The 20,699-nt window shown below is 37.1% G+C and overlaps 1 protein-coding gene across 1 annotated transcript in view; it reads left to right on the forward strand.

Moving 5' to 3' along the window:
• The window catches only part of LOC121385085 (collagen alpha-1(I) chain-like), an 83,619-nt gene that overhangs the window by 25,419 nt on the left and 37,501 nt on the right, over window positions 1-20,699 (forward strand). The window contains exons 15-26 of the mRNA XM_041515621.1: window positions 793-891; window positions 3,801-3,944; window positions 5,156-5,254; window positions 5,929-6,036; window positions 7,340-7,393; window positions 9,126-9,233; window positions 11,781-11,825; window positions 14,131-14,184; window positions 15,760-15,858; window positions 16,649-16,756; window positions 17,869-17,922; window positions 19,615-19,713. Of these exons, the coding sequence (XP_041371555.1) occupies window positions 793-891; window positions 3,801-3,944; window positions 5,156-5,254; window positions 5,929-6,036; window positions 7,340-7,393; window positions 9,126-9,233; window positions 11,781-11,825; window positions 14,131-14,184; window positions 15,760-15,858; window positions 16,649-16,756; window positions 17,869-17,922; window positions 19,615-19,713 (1,071 nt within the window). The remainder of the gene's footprint in view (window positions 1-792; window positions 892-3,800; window positions 3,945-5,155; window positions 5,255-5,928; window positions 6,037-7,339; window positions 7,394-9,125; window positions 9,234-11,780; window positions 11,826-14,130; window positions 14,185-15,759; window positions 15,859-16,648; window positions 16,757-17,868; window positions 17,923-19,614; window positions 19,714-20,699) is intronic.

Below are 20,699 nucleotides of genomic sequence, written 5' to 3' on the forward strand. Positions count from 1 at the left end.
GAGCACTGACAAGAGTAAGTACATGGACAGTTTAACTACACCACTAGAGCACTGACCAGCAGTAAGTATATGGGGCCGTTTAACTACACCACTAGAGCACTGACCAGCAGTAAGTACATGGGACAGTTTAACTACACCACTAGAGCACTGACCAGCAGTAAGTACAATTTAATACATATACACCAATAGTGCGCTGATCAGCAGTAAGTGCATGGGACACTTTAACTACACCACTAAAGCACATTAATTTATTAATTATCGGCTGTTGGATGTCAAAAATTTGGTAATTTTGACATATACTCTTAGAGAGGAAACAAGCTACATTTTTCCATTAGCAGCAAGGGATCTTTAATGGGCACCATCCCATAGACAGGATAGCACATACCATGGCTTTCAGCTGTTGGTAATTTTGACATACATGTATATTCTTAGAGAGGAAACCCACTACATGTTTCCATTAGCAGCATCAGATCTTTTATATGCACCATCCCACACACAGGATAGCACATACCACAGCCTTTGATATACCAGTCGTGGTGCAGTGGCTAGAACGAGAAATAGCCAGGAAAAGTAGGAATAAACAAGACTATTTATATAAATAAATACATGTGTAAAATTGTGTGTATACATAAAGCTAGCTAGTATCAGATGTACATTAAAGTACTAATTTAACATACTTGATGTAAAAGGTGTATCATCTGAGTTCAGTAATTTACAAAATGTACTGTGTTCACTGTATGATGTATGTGAATAATAAAGATGCCTGTTAGTACATAATACTGTTGATTTCAGGGAATGCGTGGAGAGGATGGCTCAGCGGGCCAGCCAGGATCCCCCGGTCCCACTGGTCCCCCCGGACCCCCAGGATTCCCAGGAACACCAGGATCAAAGGTTGGTAACTGTTCTTTGATCTTCTTGTCAGCCTTGTGAACAGCATTCATACTAAAGATATCATTGACATACACACTGTGACATAACCTAATGACGTCATAACTTTTATGGTAAAAAGCAATCATCACATGACATCATAATAATTATGTCACATACTTTGGAGGCTTCTGCCCCTCTTAAAGAGTATTTCACACACAAAAAAGAGAAAAATTACAGGGTTTTTTGTCCTAGGAGATCTCAATGAAAAATTAAAGCTAAAGTTTGTTTTGTTTAATGACACCACTAAAGCACATTGATTTATTAATCATCGGTTATTGGATGTCATGCATTTGGTAATTTTGATATATAATAGTCTTAGAGAGGAAACTCACTTAATTTTTCCATTAATAGCAATCTTTTATATGCACCATCCCACAGACAGGATAGCACGTACCACAGCCTTTGATATACCAGTTGTGGTGTACTGGCTGGAACGAGAAATAGCAATCATCATGACATCATATTAATTACGTCACATACTTTTGAGGCTTCTGCCCCTTTTTAAGAGTATTCCACAAAAAAGTGAAAAATTGCATCTCAACGAAGTCAATGTAGGTGGCAGGGTTGCATTCTAGTATATTTGTATATGGAATCTGTGTCATCTACTTGTTTTTTCATGACCTGTGTCTGTATATACTGTGGGAGTAAATCTAACGGTAATCAAAGTTATGAGAGTAATTTATCATAGATGTTAATACCGGTAATGTGGTTCAGACTTAAAAACAGCCAGTGTTAAATCTAACGGTAATCAAAGTTAGGAGAGTAATTTATCATAGATGTTAATACCGGTAATGTGGTTCAGGCTTAAAAACAGCCAGTGTTAAAAATTAACAAAGTTATTTTTTCTGATTCATAGCTATATAATGACCTTAAATTAATTATGTACCAAAATACTTATAACTAGTGGGATGTATTACTTATATAAATGTAAAATAATACCTGTTTATTTCCTACCTCTGTCTATGCAGAGATGTTATTTATAATTATATATGTAACTGTAAACTAACACCTGTTTATTTTCTCTCTCTATATATATACATAATTATATATGTAACTGTAAACAAACACCTGTTTATTTTCTCTATATATACTACTCAAAAGAATTTAAGGGTCAGACGATATTTTCGACATTATTTTCTGAATGTCAATTATATTAGCTAGACCATAATGTCACGCATGGTATTGTTCCATTTTGACGAAAGTGGGTCTAAGCAACCCATAAATGAATTAAAATCCACTGTCATTGACACTGTCGACTAGTTCTAATGGCGAAAACATGCTTACATTTGCACGTAAATTAGGGCGAAAGCGAAAGGTCTGCTAAGTGCCCATAACTTGCTTTTTCACAAAGCGCTTCATTTGCACGCTTTGCATGTGTATTCCATGTTCCCAATGCTGAATTTCCGTATAATTGGAGCTTGCGTTCGTGTACAGTGCACACTCCAAATTCGACAATGGTACGACGTCAACTGACTATCGAAGATGGAGGAAGGGCTATGCTTGGCTTCAGGATGGCAATACGCAAAGAAATGTTGCTCTGAGACTTGGTGTCAGTCAGTGTCATTGGCCGACTGTGGCAACGGTACCAAGCAACGAATTCTGTTCGAAATCGTCCACGTTCGGGAAGACCCCGAAGCACTACAAATAGAGAGGACCGCTACATCACCAATATGGCTCTACGTCAACGCACAATCACTGCACGCTGATTATGTGACAATCTGCGGACTGTGACTGGAACTCGAGTGTCTGATCAAACCATACGCAATCGTCTGAGAGCCAATAATCTACGCTGCCGTCGCCAGGCTGTTCGACCATCACTCCTACCACGTCACAGAACGGCCAGACGTCACTGGTGCACACTTCATCTGCGGTGGCAACGTGTTCAATGGGGTCGAGTGATGTTCACTGATGAGTCCAGGTTTAGTCTCCAGTTCAACGACGGTCGGGTTCGTGTCTACAGACGTCCTGGGGAGCGCTTCGCTGACGTTAACGTTAGACAACGTCACCGGTTCGGTGGTGGCAGCGTCATGGTGTGGGGCGGCATCTCTATCTACCACAGGACCCCACTCTATGTGGTTGATGGCAATCTGAATGGAATCCGCTATCTGAATGAGATTATCCGGCCGTTGGTTCTCCCAGGCCTTCAGCAGATTGGCGGCGGGGCAGTTCTGCAGGATGACAATGCCAGACCCCACCGTGCCAGGGTGGTAACGGACTTTCTCAGACAACAAGGTATCGCCAGGATGGATTGGCCAGCATATTCGCCTGACTTGGCCCCAATAGAGGATGCCTGGGACGAATTAGGCAGGAGAGTTCGGGATAACCATGCCCCTCCGGCCAACCTTCATGATCTGGGTCAACTTCTTATGGCAGAGTGGCAGGCCATTCCCCAAGAGTTCTTCAGACGTCTGATCAACAGCATGAGGCAACGATGTGTCGAGTGTATTCGCGCCAGGGGTGGATTCACACACTATTAAACGAATGTTCTAATGTGTAAAATCCATGTTTGACAACCTTCAACTTTGACAGCATGTCATGTGACTTTCTTGTATACAGTGACGTTTATTTGTGGTTTTTTGTAAATATGGAACAATAAATTAAATTTTTGGTGTAGTTTACATCATCAGTGTAATACACTCTGAAACTTATTTGGTTATAAATTTTTGACCCTTAAATTCTTTTGAGTAGTATATATATACATAATTATATATGTAACTGTAAACAAACACCTGTTTATTTTCTCTCTATATATACATAATTATATATGTAACTGTAAACAAACACTTGTTTATTTTCTCTCTCTATATATATATATAATTATATATGTAACTGTAAACTAACACCTGTTTATTTTCCACCGCTGTCACCAGGGAGATGCAGGCATGCATGGTGAGCGCGGCCGTATGGGGGCTAACGGAGCCCCTGGTAAGGATGGTGTGGCTGGTATTCCAGGATCCCCTGGCCGCCCGGGACCTTCGGGAGAAGATGGCTCCCCTGGGACCAAGGGAGACACTGTGAGTAAAACAACAAATACAAAACACATAGTTTACATGTGCTCAGTTTGTAGTCATTAAAGAGACAGTGGATTAATTTACTCACATATTATACATTTGGGAATTAAGTAGTGGAGAATGTATGAGAAAGTGTGGATAATTGAAAAATGATGCATGAGCCCCATGGGGAGAGTTAAGTATAATGGAGAATGTATGAGAAAGTGTGGATAATTGAAAAATGATGCATGAACTCCATGGGGAGAGTTAAGTATAATGGAGAATGTATGAGAAAGTGTGGATAATTGAAAAATGATGCATGAATCCCATGGGGAGAGTTAAGTATAATGGAGAATGTATGAGAAAGTGTGGATAAATGAAAAATGATGCATGAATCCCATGGGGAGAGTTAAGTATAATGGAGAATGGAGAATGTATGAGAAAGTGTGGATAAATGAAAAATGATGCATGAATCCCATGGGGAGAGTTAAGTATAATGGAGAATGTATGAGAAAGTGTGGATAATTGAAAAATGATGCATGAATCCCATGGGGAGAGTTGAGTATAATGAAGAATGTATGAGAAAGTGTGGATAATTGAAAAATTATGCATGAATCCCATGGGGAGAGTTGAGTATAATGAAGAATGTATGAGAAAGTGTGGATAATTGAAAAATGATGCATGAGCCCCATGGGGAGAGTTAAGTATAATGAAGAATGTATGAGAAAGTGTGGATAATTGAAAAATGATGCATGAACCCCATGGAGAGAGTTGAGTAGTTTGAATGAATCCACACGTTTGAGTGAATTATTCAAATTAATTTATTATTCATTTTAAAAATTAACAACACTGCCAAATTACCAACTATTTTATATTTAAAATGATGTGTGTCTTCTTGAGTTAAAGCATTGTACTTGTTTACAAGTTCAGTACGCTGTGGGTTCGAATCCCTGACTTGAACACACAAAACATTCAAACTGCATTGTTCTTAAAAAATAATCTATGATTATAACAGCAGTATGACATCACAAGTAAAAAGTGATTTTAAAACATGTCCTAATTCTCTGTTTAGAGATGCTCTTTTAACTGGAGAACAGCCTATATTACTAAGCCTACATTTGTTTTTACTTGCAGTTATTATAAACAAGACACAGCCATCAATAAGCTAAAATGTTTGTTTTTTCTAAATCATTCACTAAGAAAACTCCACATTGACCAAAATAATCTTGTTTTAGGGACTGGCAGGATCCCCTGGAAACCCTGGATTCCCAGGACCACAAGGACCTCCTGGGGCTGCTGGTATTCCTGGCAGCCAAGGATCAAAGGGAGATGCTGTAAGTATTTTTTCCAGTATCCTGTTTTCTAAGTTTTTGTTTTTGTTATTGTCCTTTTGGTGAGACTGGTCATTTACACTGAAATTGTTATTGTACATGTATATAGTAACATTATTTAAGAAATATTCACCAGGTACTGAATTTCAAAGACTAAATATTTTTCATCTGTATGTATATCTTTGAATTATCAATTTCTACATATTCATATGCATTTAAAAGCTCATTCATGATTGGTAGTTATATTACATCAATATTTAAGATTTTTTAGATTTTGGTAACAACCTAATTATGTCACATATTTGTAGAAGCTGGCATTAAGTTAATTATCATCTCCTATGTCTATTGTTAATGATATTACTGAGAGACCATGGATGTGTCACTATATCCATTTGTAGTGTAGACTAGTTGTCAGCTAATGAAGTGTACTACTGGTGTATTATATCCATTTGTACTGTAGACTAGTTGTCAGCTAATCAAGTGTACTACTGGTGTATTATATCCATTTGTACTGTAGACTAGTTGTCACCTAATCAAGTGTACTACTGGTGTATTATATCCATTTGTACTGTAGACTAGTTGTCAGCTAATCAAGTGTACTACTGGTGTATTATATCCATTTGTACTGTAGACTAGTTGTAAGCTAATGAAGTGTACGACTGGTGTATTCATTCTAGGGTCGTGATGGTAGTCCTGGTAATGCTGGAGAGCCTGGACAAACTGGCCCACCTGGACCAAACGGTGAGCGAGGACTGCCTGGACTGCCCGGAGTTGAAGGAAAGAGGGTATGTGATACTGTGTATATCACACAGACATTAGAGTATGCGATACTATGTATATCACACAGACATTAGAGTATGTGATACACAGGCATTAGAGTATGTGATACTGCGTATATCACACAGGCATTAGAGTATGTGATACAGTGTACATCACACAGGCATTAGAGTATGTGATACTGTGTACATCACACAGGCATTAGAGTATGTGATACTGTGTACATCACACAGGCATTAGAGTATGTGATACAGTGTACATCACACAGGCATTAGAGTATGTGATACAGTGTATATCACAGGCATTAGAGTATGTGATACTGCGTATATCACACAGGCATTCGAGTATGTGATACAGTGTACATCACACAGGCATTCGAGTATGTGATACAGTGTGATACAGTGTACATCACACAGGCATTCGAGTATGTGATACTGTGTATATCACACAGGCATTAGAGTATGTGATACAGTGTACATCACACAGGCATTCAAGTATGTGATACTGTGTATATCACACAGGCATTCGAGTATGTGATACAGTGTACATCACACAGGCATTCGAGTATGTGATACTGTGTATATCACACAGGCATTCGAGTATGTGATAATGTGTATATCACACAGATGTTAGAGTATGTGATACAGTGTATATCACACAGGCATTAGAGTATGTGATCCTGTGTACATCACACAGGCATTAGAGTATGTGATCCTGTGTACATCACACAGGCATTAGAGTATGTGATACTGTGTACATCACACAGGCATTAGAGTATGTGATACTGTGTACATTACACAGGCATTAGAGTATGTGATGCAGTGTATATCACAGGCATTAGAGTATGTGATCCTGTGTACATCACACAGGCATTAGAGTATGTGATACTGTGTACATCACACAGGCATTAGAGTATGTGATACTGTGTATATCACTCAGACATTAGAGTATGTGATACTGTGTATATCACACAGGCATTAGAGTATGTGATACTGTGTATATCACACAGGTATTAGAGATGTGATACTACTGTGTACATATATTATATGTGTGTTAAAGTATTGGGTATGTATTACTGCATGTATTATGTGGGCATCAAACACATTCTGTAGTTTCGTTGCGATTAGAGTGTGTAATTAATTTACTATGAATATTACATTGGCATCAAACATACCTCACACCATTTGTATTAATATGGACATCGTACTATATATGTTCATATATATTAAATGGGTATCAAACACTTCATGTTTCTTAGACCATGTATTTTGGATGTGTATTTATGACTATATTATTGTTTTTATCTTTCAGGGAGCAACAGGCCCCCCTGGTTCCACGGGCCCTGCTGGGTCTGCAGGAGAACGGGTCAGTATACATTGTGTTTGTTACCTATCACCTTCTATAATATATAACTACTGCCATACACTACCATACACACTGTTTATAAATGATCATATTTTATCATATTACTACCACTGGTTCATAAAGGCCCTGACTTTATTTGTTAGACAGTATATACTATTTTCTGCTTTTACAGCTGTTGTTACAACTAAACTACATATTATTTACAACTGTTTGCTCAAATTATAAATCTTGGCAAATCCAATTTATTTCTGGCCATCCTCATGTTTGTAGTAGCTGCAAATACTTTTTATGCAAAACAGAAGAGATAAATACCTTGGAAGCTAATGGCAGTGACCTAACATTAGCCAAGGATTTATCCAGGAATTTTCGGCAGGGTCCCATGTCCATTTGGGACTGGTAAAGTTAATGTGATTTAATCATAACTGGGATTTTTTTTAGACCACTGAAAGATGACAATGCACTATTGTTAAATTAATTTATCAAAACAGGCAATTACAAAAATATTTATCATCAAATTAGAAATTTTAGGTGCCACTTGCTTTTGGGAAGGGGTCTATGTTCGGTATTGCAGAACACCTGGATAAAATCTTGTTGGCTCAAAATGTACAGTTTTCTGCACTACAAGTTTATAAGTCTGTGATGTAAATGACTTAGTTGTCAAAGACTTGTGAATCAAGTATTCACCACTGTATTCATTGTCTGTCTCATAACATATTCAACACTGTTAGGTCAAAAAGTATTTGTAATGACCAAGGGCCTAATTCACAAAGATCTCTTAGGCTCTGCTAGACAACAAAGCATCCTCTTTGTAAGTCTTTTAGCATTACACTGCAAGATCGCAAAGTTGCGAGAGTTTAGTGAATTAAACCCCAGGTCTTCTCTTATTGGCTAAAATCAATAATTCAGAGTGTTTTTAATACCAGAATACTTTTACTATAAAATAATAAAGAAAATTGACCAATATTATTTGATTTTCTGTTTGTATAAATTATGTGTGTTGGTTTGGTAACATACTAAATAGAAAATCATTATTAATGATAGACCGGCCTCGGTGGCATCATGGCAGGCCATCGGTCTACAGGCTGGTAGGTACTGGGTTCGGATCCCAGTCGAGGCATGGGATTTTTAATCCAGATACCGACTCCAAACCCTGAGTGAGTGCTCCGCAAGGCTCAATGGATAGGTGTAAACCACTTGCACCGACCAGTGATCCATAACTGGTTCAACAAAGGCCATGGTTTGTGCTATCCTGCCTGTGGGAAGTGCAAATAAAAGATCCCTTGCTGCTAATCAGAAAGAGTAGCCCATGTAGTGGCGACAGCAGGTTTCCTCTCAAAATCTGTGTGGTCCTTAACCATATGTCTGACGCCATATAACCGTAAATAAAATGTGTTGAGTGCGTCGTTAAATAAAACACTTCTTTCTTATTAATGATAACAAAATAACTATTACTGAATGCATTTTACTTTATAAAATAAAAAAAGACAATTGTTTTGAATATTTTAACACAACTCCTGACAAATTCGCCCTCCCTTCCCCCATCACATTTTTAATTTGTTTACCAAGAGGAAAATGCATTTTCTATTATAGTATTTCTCCACATATGTTTACAGCATAATAGACAATAGTAAGCATCAAATTTAAAGTTACCTTTCATGTTTCAGTAATAGACTAAGAGCTTGAAGAATAGATAGGAATGGTTCTGACAGTGGTAGAATCGCTTGTTTTTCAGGGAGAACCTGGAATGCAGGGAACCCCTGGACGACCGGGATTCGGAGGAGCCCCTGGAAAAGATGGTCCAAGAGGACAGACTGGTTCCCGGGGTGATTCTGGCCCTCCAGTGAGTTAATAATATTACTTCAATGCAGCATGGCAGACAATGTAGCCTACTGATTTATTATCATGAAGACATCATTTCCAAAATACAGTAAATACCAGTTTGAAACTTGTGGAGTTAACAGTGAATGTATTCTGATGTTAGCACAAATCATCAATATGACAATAAAGTATACATCAATCAAGACACAATTTATACCCACTGAACCGGGTGTTACAAATGAGCTTTGTGTGATATATGCTATGTCATGCAGCAAAACCATCATTTTCTCAAAATGACATAAATAGATATACGTGTATAGCATTTTGGAAATTAACTATTCATGTGTAATTACATTATTTTTGTTGTATATTTATTTGGCATAGATAATCATAATTATTGTCTCATGTGATATTTCTCTACTTATTGTATCTCACAGGATAATTCTCTTTATATTATAATATCACAGGATATTTCTCTGTATATTACCATCACAGGATATTTCTCTGTATATTACAATATCACAGGATATTTCTCTGTATATTATATCACAGGATATTTTTCTGTATATTACAATATCACAGGATATTTCTCTGTATAATATATCACAGGATTTTTCTGTATATTATAATATCACAAGATATTTCTCTGTATATTATATCACAGGATATTTCTCTGTATATTACGGTACAGTATCACACGATATTTCTCTGTATATTACAATATCACAGGATATTTCTCTGTATATTATATCACAGGATATTTCTCTGTATATTACAGGGTGTATACTACCAAATCAAATCCCATAGACGACAATAGTAACATATGTGGCTAAAACTCCTACCTGCAACGTATCAACCGACATAAACGCCACGGATATAAATACTACCACCCCTTACACTTAAAGTGAATCAGAAATAAAATGGGGGTCAAGCTGCTCGTTTCTGAGATAACGGGTAGTGTCTATGACTACCCTAGTTTCGCACAAAATTCGAGTATTTTTTTTTACAGGTACCCCATACATGTTTCAAGCACAAGGCTACTTGACACATTGGTACTAGATGAAATAAAATTGCACATTTTTTTTACCCAGATGAAACTATTATTTTTTACAACCAACACACTCAAATTTATAACCAATCACAGGTGTTCACTTCTCTATCAAAAGTTGGGTGCACCTCGAACTTTGACCCAGCCGGAAGTTATTTGGTTTAGTACTACCTATAGTATCACATGATATTTCTCTGTATATTATATCACAGGATATTTTTCTGTATATTATAATATCACAAGATATTTCTCTGTATATTACATTATCTCGCCTTCATGTAAAATTCTTTGATCTCATTGGTTGTTTGCCGTTGGACAAATCCCTTATCCCCCTGTGGGCGGAGCCAAATTCTCTTATACCCCGTCTGTAATTTCCAACAGTTTCCAGCCGCCCCAGTTAATGCTAAAGCAATAATTAGATTATAAATAACATTGATAATCAATCAAGTATACATAATTAATTTTATTTTTACTATAAAATACAATATTTCAATACTTTTAAAAGCTGCAATGTTGAACTCGGCCACCTAATTACGGTTGTGGTGTTATTGTATTAATGCGCGATTAGCAACAGTTTTTTTTTTTTTTTTTTTTTTTTTTTTACTACATACATTTCTGATAAAAAAAAAGTGTTTTTTTTATTCTATTTTTATTAATATCTGTTTCAGACAATTTCGTATTACAAACATTTGAAGTTAAAAACTCGTTTATCGATGGAACTATTTTTCGTCACTGGCAAGTGGTTTCGTTCGCGTCCGCGTGGTACGGCTTCATTAATAAATTGTTAACAATTATTGTCTGGCGTTATTTTGATTATTTGGCTATATGGTTTAACATGTCGGCAAGATAAATTCGTTGTAGAAGCATCTCTCGGGGTATATGGCTTTTTATGTACCCTCTGTGTGCTCTTTTACCCCCTCGCCTTCGGCTCGGGGTAAAAGAACACACAGAGGGTACATAAAAAGCCATATACCCCTCGTGATGCTTCTACAACTTATAATATCACAGGGTATTTCTCTGTATATTACAATATCACAGGATATTTCTCTGTATATTATAATATCACAGGATATTTCTCTGTATATTATAAGATCACAGGATATTTCTCTGTATATTATATCACAGGATATTTCTCAGTTATACTTCACAGGATATTTTTTGTTTATATCTGATGGGATGTTATGTTAATAATTATTGCATATGATTTCTATTTCACATGATATTTCTCTATATGTATTATCATAATATCACAGGATATTGTTAGTTATACTTCACATGATATTCTTCTTTTATATCTCATGGGATGTTTCTTTAATAGTGCATATGATTTCTCTGTTTAATATATCTCAAAGGATATTTTTCTATTTACATGTATTATATATCATAGAATGTTTCACTGTTATACATCACAAGATATTCTTCTTTTATATCTCATAGGTTGTTTATTTAATATCTCATATGATTTCTCTGTTTAATTGGTCTCTCAGGATATTTCTCACTTTGTTTGTGATTGCCTTGCAGGGTTTGGCTGGAGCTATTGGACCACCAGGACCTCCAGGAATGAGGGTAAGCTTTCACAACACTGATGTTTGAGATAACCGTGCTTCTCCTAAAGTTGACCTTGTATTTTAAGTGCTTATGGTTTGAAAATCGATGGTGATCAGTACACTGTTCTCCTGAAATTACGTAAGGGAGCTGCATGTTGTGCTCAATGTGTGAATGGAACCAAATCTGTCAAGTATTACGTAGGGGAGATGTTGTCCTTTATGTCTAAATGGAACACAAATCTGTCAAGTATTAAATAGGGGAGCTGCATGTTACTCTCAATGTCTAAATGGAACACAAATTTGTCAAGTATTACGTAGGGGAGTTGTTGTTCTCAATGTCTAAATGGAACACAAATCTATCAAGTATTACATAGGGGAGCTGCATGTTGTTCTCAATGTCTAAATGGAACACAAATCTGTCAAGTATTACGTAGGGGAGCTGTTCTCAATGTCTAAATGGAACACAAATCTACCAAGTATTACGTAGGGGAGCTGTTGTTCTCAATATTTGAATAGAACACAAATCTGTCAAGTATTACATAGGGGAGCTGTTGTTCTCAATGTCTGAAGGGAACACAACTCTGTCAAGTATTGTTAGATTGGCCTGATATGTAAAACATATATATGCATGTAACAATTAAGGCAAGCAGTTTTTTTACCCAACTGGAAATTGCTTTACATGGATGAGCACACCATACCATAAGGACTGGTTTTAAATCTCGATTAGTATGTAGAGTGTTAAATACTGACTGTAAATCTTATTAAATATTAAAAACTAACTGTAAATCTTATTAAATATTAAAAACTAACTGTAAATCTTATTAAATGTTAAATACTGACTGTAAATCTTATTAAATATTAAAAACTAACTGTAAATCTTATTAAATGTTAAAAACTAACTGTAAATCTTATTAAATATTAAAAACTAACTGTAAATCTTATGAGTAACTGATGCATGTCAAAATGCCTACGTATAATCTCCTAATTTGCGAGAAGAAACTGTTTTTTATTGGATACTTTCAACCCTCCCCTTACTGAGTTCTGGATCTGGTCCTAATTATTATAGTATAATAGTAGTTTGCAAAAACAAATGCAGTGTTCTTGCTTGTCCGTTTTAGGAGCCGCTGCACCCCCAAACCTATTTGCATTTTGCTGACGGGCCCCCTTTTTATTTTTCTGCACCCCTCAATATTTTTTTGCACCCTACTATATTTTACTTCACCCATTTTGATTTCTACCTGCTCTGTTATATATAGGGCAGGGGATCACTTATCCACCCTCCACTTTAATTTTCATCTAGCGAGAACACTGAAATGTCTTTTACTACTGTTGTTTCAGTTATTATAGAATTGTTATTCAAAGTGGTTATGTAACAGCTAGTACAATTATACATATTTGTGTTAAAGTGACAGACCCTAGTTTTTATACACTACAAGATATGTTTCACTATTAGAACTATTTTTGATAATTTAAATTAAAAGTACCCCCTTACATTTTATTATTTAGAATATTAATGTTCGTACATCTGAAGTGGTTTCGGTCATCCAGGTTTTTGTAATACCTGAAATACATTTTTCATAATTCTAAATATGCACGTTTGTCTGAGAAAGTAATGGTTATGGAAATGAGCTGTAGTCTATTTTTTTTTACAGTATTTCCTCGTTTAAACTTCAAATACTTTAGCTTTTCTCAGTTATAACCAATCCAAATATGTTACAGTGTATATACATGTACTACCAAATCAAATCCCATAGACGACAATAGTAACATATGTGGCTAAAACTCCTACCTGCAACGTATCAATCGACATAAACGCCACGGATATAAATACTACCACCCCTCACACTTAAAGTGAATCAGAAAAAATTGGGGTCAAGATGCTCGTTTCTGAGATAACAGGTAGCATCTATGACTACCCTAGTTCTGCACAAAATTCGAGTACTTTTTTTTACAGGTACCCCATACATGTTTCAAGCACAAGGCTACTTGACACATTGGTACTAGATGAAATAAAATTGCACATTTTTTTTACCCAGATGAAACTATTATTTTTTACAACTAACACACTCACATTTATAACCAATCACAGGACTTAATTGTGGTGTTCACTTCTCTATCAAAAGTTGGGTGCACCTCAAACTTTGACCCAGCCGGAAGTTATTTGGTTTAGTACTACCTACAGGTTTGTAGATTAACTAAATTTAATTAGTGTCAATTTTCATGGGCTGAAACTAGGATCTACAACTTTAAATTAACTGAGGATGGAAATTGAAATTTAATTGACTTAAAATTTTATGTGACCTAATTTTGATTTGTGTTTCTAGGGAAGTCCCGGCCACCCTGGACAGGATGGAGCCCCAGGTGAACGTGGCCCTACAGTAAGTACCACTCTCATTTACATAATAGTATACCTATACATGGTTAGGGCAACACACACGCTGCACAATAAGTGTCTAATATGGCTACATTCCATGCAGTTGCAAATGACATCAAATAGTTTTCCATTTCAATTTATTTTGGTGCTTATATCCTATTAAGGTTTAATCATGCTGTCCTGGGAACACACCTCAGCTATCTGAGCTGTCTGTCCAGGACAGTGGGTTAGTTGTTTGTTAGTGAGAGAGAAGAGTGGCCTTACACCTACCCACTGAGTTGTTAAAACTTGCTCTTGGTTGCAGTTGATACTGGGCTGCAAACCCAGTATCTACCAACCTTATGTCCGATGGCTTAACCACGACACCACCGAGGCCAGCACCGGGCTGCGAACCCAGTACCTACCAGCCTTATGTCCGATGGCTTAACCACGACACCACTGAGGCCAGCACCGGGCTGCGAACCCAGTACCTACCAGCCTTATGTCCGATGGCTTAACTACAACACCACCGAGGCCGGTAGTTTTCCTCCGATAATTATCTTGAAATCCTGTCAATGGTATGCAAATTAGCACTAGTAAGAAATTTGACTTGTTTTCAGAAATGTTTTGTCAAATTATGTTACAGGGGCTAATCCTGTAATAACATTTTTACAAGTGTATACAAAGGGTAAGATTTTTTCACTCACACACTCATCATACAAATACATGTATACATGTAAACAATTAATTTCCAAAGGGTATTTATATCACTTTTAAAAGCAAATTGTGACATTAAAACACAAATAAAATTATGAATTAATGTTTTTTTGTTTGTGTTTCTATTTAGGGGCCATTCACAATTATCAACATTATCATAAGTGTACAAAGAGTACACTTTTTCATGACCCCCCCCCCCCCCCCCCCCCCCCCCCCCCCCCATAAAGTGTACAAAATAAAATGTTGATTTTTTTTGTCCATCTTTTATTGGCAGTTATATTAGAATGTCACTAGCCACTGGAGTGGGCCTATCATAATCTAGAAGCCATGTTCAAGTGATTTTCTTGGGTCTTCCTTTCTTTTGCTTGTGATTGTCCTGGTTTTGATGTTTCAGGAGCTGGTATCTTGTGGGATACTTCTCATTACAAATCGGGCACTTGTGGATCTTTTCATGAGCTTCGGTTGCCTTCTCTGCTGTTTATAATAACGACAATTAGGGGGAAAATAGATTTCTCGGAAAGTTATAAATCAACATTTATTTGTATTTCTAAAAAGCGTACATCGGCTGTTAACCCCCTCCTCCCCAGCGTACGGTTTGTACGCTTATGTTAATGTTGACAATTGTGAATGACCCCTTAGTAAAGCCAATTAAATTTTATTATTTTATACTTGTACCTTTAATTATATATAAATAAATATAGTGGTTTGTAGGTTGTGTTAATTAATCCAGAAGTATTTAAACAATTCCTAAACTGATTGATGATTATTCACATTATGTGACATGTTTACTTATCCATGTTTAGGGCAATACTGGTTTATTTAAAAGTTTCTAAACTGATTGATAATTATTCACATTCAGTAACATTTACTTATCCATGTTTAGGGCAATGCTGGTTTAGATGGTACCCCAGGAGAGCAAGGACCTCAGGGAATTGCAGGACCGCCAGGACTACAAGGACCCCAGGGTATCAAGGGAGAAACGGTAATTGTCATTAAATACTCTGAATCATTTAATGATAGATTTACAAATGATTTTTATGTACTTACATAAGTTTACAAAGGATTTGCCACACACTAATATAATTTTAATTTTACATGTCTCAGAAAATGCATGCTTCAGTTTTAAATATAGAAACATCATGCTGTACTTTTTCCACACGGTAAGTTCACATTACAGTTTTGCATAATAAATATGTGTATATGCTATATTTTCATATAGCAGTGTTATGGTACATTATTACATAGTCGTGTCATGTTACATTTTCACATATAAATGTAAATTTATATTACATATTTATATTGTTAAATTACAACTATATTTTAAATTCTCTATACAATTTCACACAGTAAAATATATTTTCACAATAATTTCATATTACATTCTTGCATTGTAAAGAACAGAGTATATATTCCCATGACATTTTCTCAAAATAAAGGCTGGTTACATTTTTTCATATTAAAGTTACTGTACATTTTTACACATTAAATTAAGTCACTACATTTTGACAAAATAAAGTTAAAAAACATTTTCACACACATCTCACACTTAAAGTCTGAGTACATTTTCACACAGTTAAAGTCTGACTACATTTTCACACAGTTAAAGTCTGACTACATTTTCACACAGTTAAAGTCTGAGTACATTTTCACAGTTAAAGTCTGAGTACATTTTCACACAATTAAATATGAGTACATTTTCCCACACAGAAAGTCTGAGTCACTGTTTATGTACATAATGTGTCAAATACACTGACAGTAATCCATTTTGACAGGGAGCTGGTGGCCGAGATGGGGAGACGGGACGGCCCGGGATCCAAGGACCCCGTGGGGAGCGTGGACCCTCCGGAGAATCTGGACCAGAAGGACCTCCAGGAGCAACTGTAAGTGTCTTCCTTATTGTGTTTTACAGTACCTGTGTGTATAAACATAGCAGCATAATGTTTGATCTTTCTCTTTTGATATTCAAGTCTTATGTCATTAGTGTTTGATCTTTCTCTTTTGATACTCAAATCTCATGTCTATAATGTTTGTTCTTTCTCTTCTGATATTCAAGTCTTATGTCTTTAGTGTTTGATCTTTCTCTTTTGATACTCAAATCTTATGTCTATAATGTTTGTTCTTTCTCTTCTGATATTCAAGTCTCATGTCTTCAGTGTTTGATCTTTCTCTTTTGATACTCAAATCTTATGTCTATAATGTTTGTTCTTTCTCTTCTGATATTCAAGTCTCATGTCTTCAGTGTTTGATCTTTCTCTTTTGATACTCAAGTCTCATGTCTTTAGTGTTTATTCTTTCTCTTTTGATATTCAAGTCTTGTGTCTATAGTGTTTGTCCATTCTCTTTGATATTCAAGTCTCATGCACCCACCCATTCATCCATCACCCCACCCAGCCACCCACCAATCCTTCATTTGGTCCACCCACCCACCTATCATCTTTCCATTCATCCATTCATTCATCCATCCATCCATCCATCCATCCATCAGCCCATTCAGCCATCACCCCACCCAGCCACCCACCCATCCTTCCATTGGTCCACCCACCCACCTATCGTCTTTCCATCCATCCATCCATACATCCATTCATTCATCCATCCATCCATCCATCCACACATTCAGCCATCACCCCACCCAGCCACCCAGCCATCCAAACACCCACCCACCCATCTATCCATCCATCCAAACTCCACCCATTTACCCATCAGCCATCCATCCATCCATCCATCCATCCATCCATCCATCCATCCATCCATCCATCCATCCATCCATCCATCCACCCACCCACCAAAATCCATCCATCCACCCACTGTACAGCCATGTACTATAACTGCTGCCTGTGATGTTGCTTTGTGACTGACTTGTTATTCAGCCATCCATCCATCCATCCATCCATCCACCCACCAAGATGCATCCATCCACCCACTGTACAGCCATGTACTATAACTGCTGCCTGTGATGTTGCTTTGTGACTGACTTGTTATTCACTTGTTTCAGGGACCTGCTGGAGAGACCGGCCAAACTGGATCCCCTGGAGAGGCTGGATTCCAGGTGAGATACTCACTGTATTAAACACACTTCTGGGTGAGATACTCACTGTATTGAACACACTTCCGAGTGAGATACTCACTGTATTAAACACACTTCTGGGTGAGATGCTCACTGTATAGAACACGCTTCCGGGTGAGATGCTCACTGTATTGAACACACTTCTGGGTGAGATGCTCACTGTATTGAACACACTTCCGGGTGAGATGCTCACTGTATTAAACACACTTCCGAGTGAGATACTCACTGTATTAAACACACTTCTGGGTGAGATGCTCACTGTATTAAACACACTTCCGAGTGAGATGCTCACTGTATTGAACACACTTCCGGGTGAGATACTCACTGTATTAAACACATTTCCGAGTGAGATACTCACTGTATTAAACACACTTCTGGGTGAGATGCTCACTGTATAGAACACGCTTCCGGGTGAGATGCTCACTGTATTGAACACACTTCCGGGTGAGATGCTCACTGTATTGAACACACTTCCGGGTGAGATGCTCACTGTATTGAACACACTTCTGGGTGAGATGCTCACTGTATTGAACACACTTCCGGGTCAGATACTCACTGCATTAAACACACTTCCAGGTGAGATACTCACTGCATTGAACACACTTCCAGGTGAGATACTCACTGCATTAAACACACTTCCAGGTGAGATACTCACTGTATTGAACACACTTCCAGGTGAGATACTCACTTTATTGAACACACTTCCAGGTGAGATACTGCATTAAACACACTTCCAGGTGAGATACTCACTGTATTAAACACACTGTACATTCATTTCATTTCAACGTATTTCCGTGCTTATATCCAATTAAGATTCACCTTTTGAATTTTTATATTGATGTTTCTCATCACATTATTGTTGCATTTACGATAGTTAGTTTGACACCCAATAGCCGATGTATTTTTAGTGCTGGGGTGTCGTTAAACATTCATTCATTCATTCATTCCAATTAAGATTCAAGCACACTGTCCTGGGCACACACCTCAGCTGTCTGGGCTGTCCGACACGGTACCAGAAATGACCGTTATCATGAAACCTAGAGGCCTGGATATTGCAAAACAATGCAATTAATCACCACATTACATGAGTTACAGTGAACTATATTTGTTGTAGGGTCTGCCAAAACAGTGTAACTAACCACCAAATTACATACATGAGTTACAATGATCTATATGTGTTGTAGGGTCTGCCAAAACAATGTAACTAACCACCAAATTATATACATGAGTTACAGTGAACTATATTTGTTGTAGGGTCTGCCAAAACAGTGTAACTAACCACCAAATTACATACATGAGTTACAATGATCTATATGTGTTGTAGGGTCTGCCAAAACAATGTAACTAACCACCAAATTACATACATGAGTTACAGTGAACTATATTTGTTGTAGGGTCTGCCAAAACAGTGTAACTAACCACCAAATTACATACATGAGTTACAATGATCTATATGTGTTGTAGGGTCTGCCAAAACAATGTAACTAACCACCAAATTACATACATGAGTTACAGTGAACTATATTTGTTGTAGGGTCTGCCAAAACAGTGTAACTAACCACCAAATTACATACATGAGTTACAATGATCTATATGTGTTGTAGGGTCTGCCAAAACAATGTAACTAACCACCAAATTACATACATGAGTTACAGTGAACTATATTTGTTGTAGGGTCTGCCTGGACCTGGAGGACCCCCCGGTGAGGCCGGCAGGACTGGAAGCCCTGGGGAACCTGGAGTACCGGGTGAGGCTGGCACTCCTGGAGAGAGGGTAAGTCTGTGTGTACTGAACTTCTGGATCCCATCTGTAAACACTGCTATTTCTAAATATCTAAATCTTTTATGTTGATTTGTAAAACGTTGTATGTAACAGGACTCGAACTTGGCGATGGAACTTAACAATATAATTATGCCATGTGTCGCAAGCATCACCGATGGCATTTTTGTGCAGCTGGATAAAAATTACTGCCGTCAGTAAAACTCCTCAATGAGAGCAAAATGAATATATCTGGTGTACATTATCTGCCAGTATTTAAACATTTCCCATCTCAAATATGTCTACATGCAACAAAATAATCTTTCAGTCATATTAATTTGCTGCAAAAGTCACTTTAAAAAAATGGTTTAAAATTGTCGTTGGTGGGCCCTTTCACCCATGGCAAATTTATTTTTTAAATGCTGTGGGTGACAAACTCTTAACTTCAAACCCTGATAAAATAGACATGGCTACATTAAATTATCTGTTTTCAACATTTATTTGTGTTGATTTGTATAAAATTTGGTATAATTAATAGACACTGCAGGCATCGAAATAAGTCGAGAACGGTTGTTCAGGTTACCACATGTAAGAAAAGTCGAGAACGGTGTTTTGTTCTCGACAAACATTTCAATGTAACGGTAGTTTCGTTTCCGAACGTAAACCAGGCAATGCATTCCGGACTTCTGCGTTTCATTTTCTTGTAAGGAATTGCATCTATGTTTGCGCGCACTTGTGCAATTCCAAGCAATCTCGGCAATCCGCGTTTAAGCAGCGCCCACTAGATAAATTTACTTCAGGATTTCGTTTCTCGTACCGATGTTCGCACGCACCGATACAATTTCAGAATGTCCACGTTAAAAGTAGCAGTAACAGGAATTCAATTCTAACTTTCATATAGTTGTGGTAACCTATAGGTTACCATGCTATATTTTTTGGTAACCTGTAAATGGGTTACCAGACACAATGCTTATTTCGATGCCTGCACTGCCATGCTAAAA

Source organism: Gigantopelta aegis, chromosome 11 (assembly GCF_016097555.1).
Source record: "Gigantopelta aegis isolate Gae_Host chromosome 11, Gae_host_genome, whole genome shotgun sequence".
In the NCBI taxonomy this organism is placed as follows: Eukaryota; Metazoa; Mollusca; class Gastropoda; order Neomphalida; family Peltospiridae; genus Gigantopelta; species Gigantopelta aegis.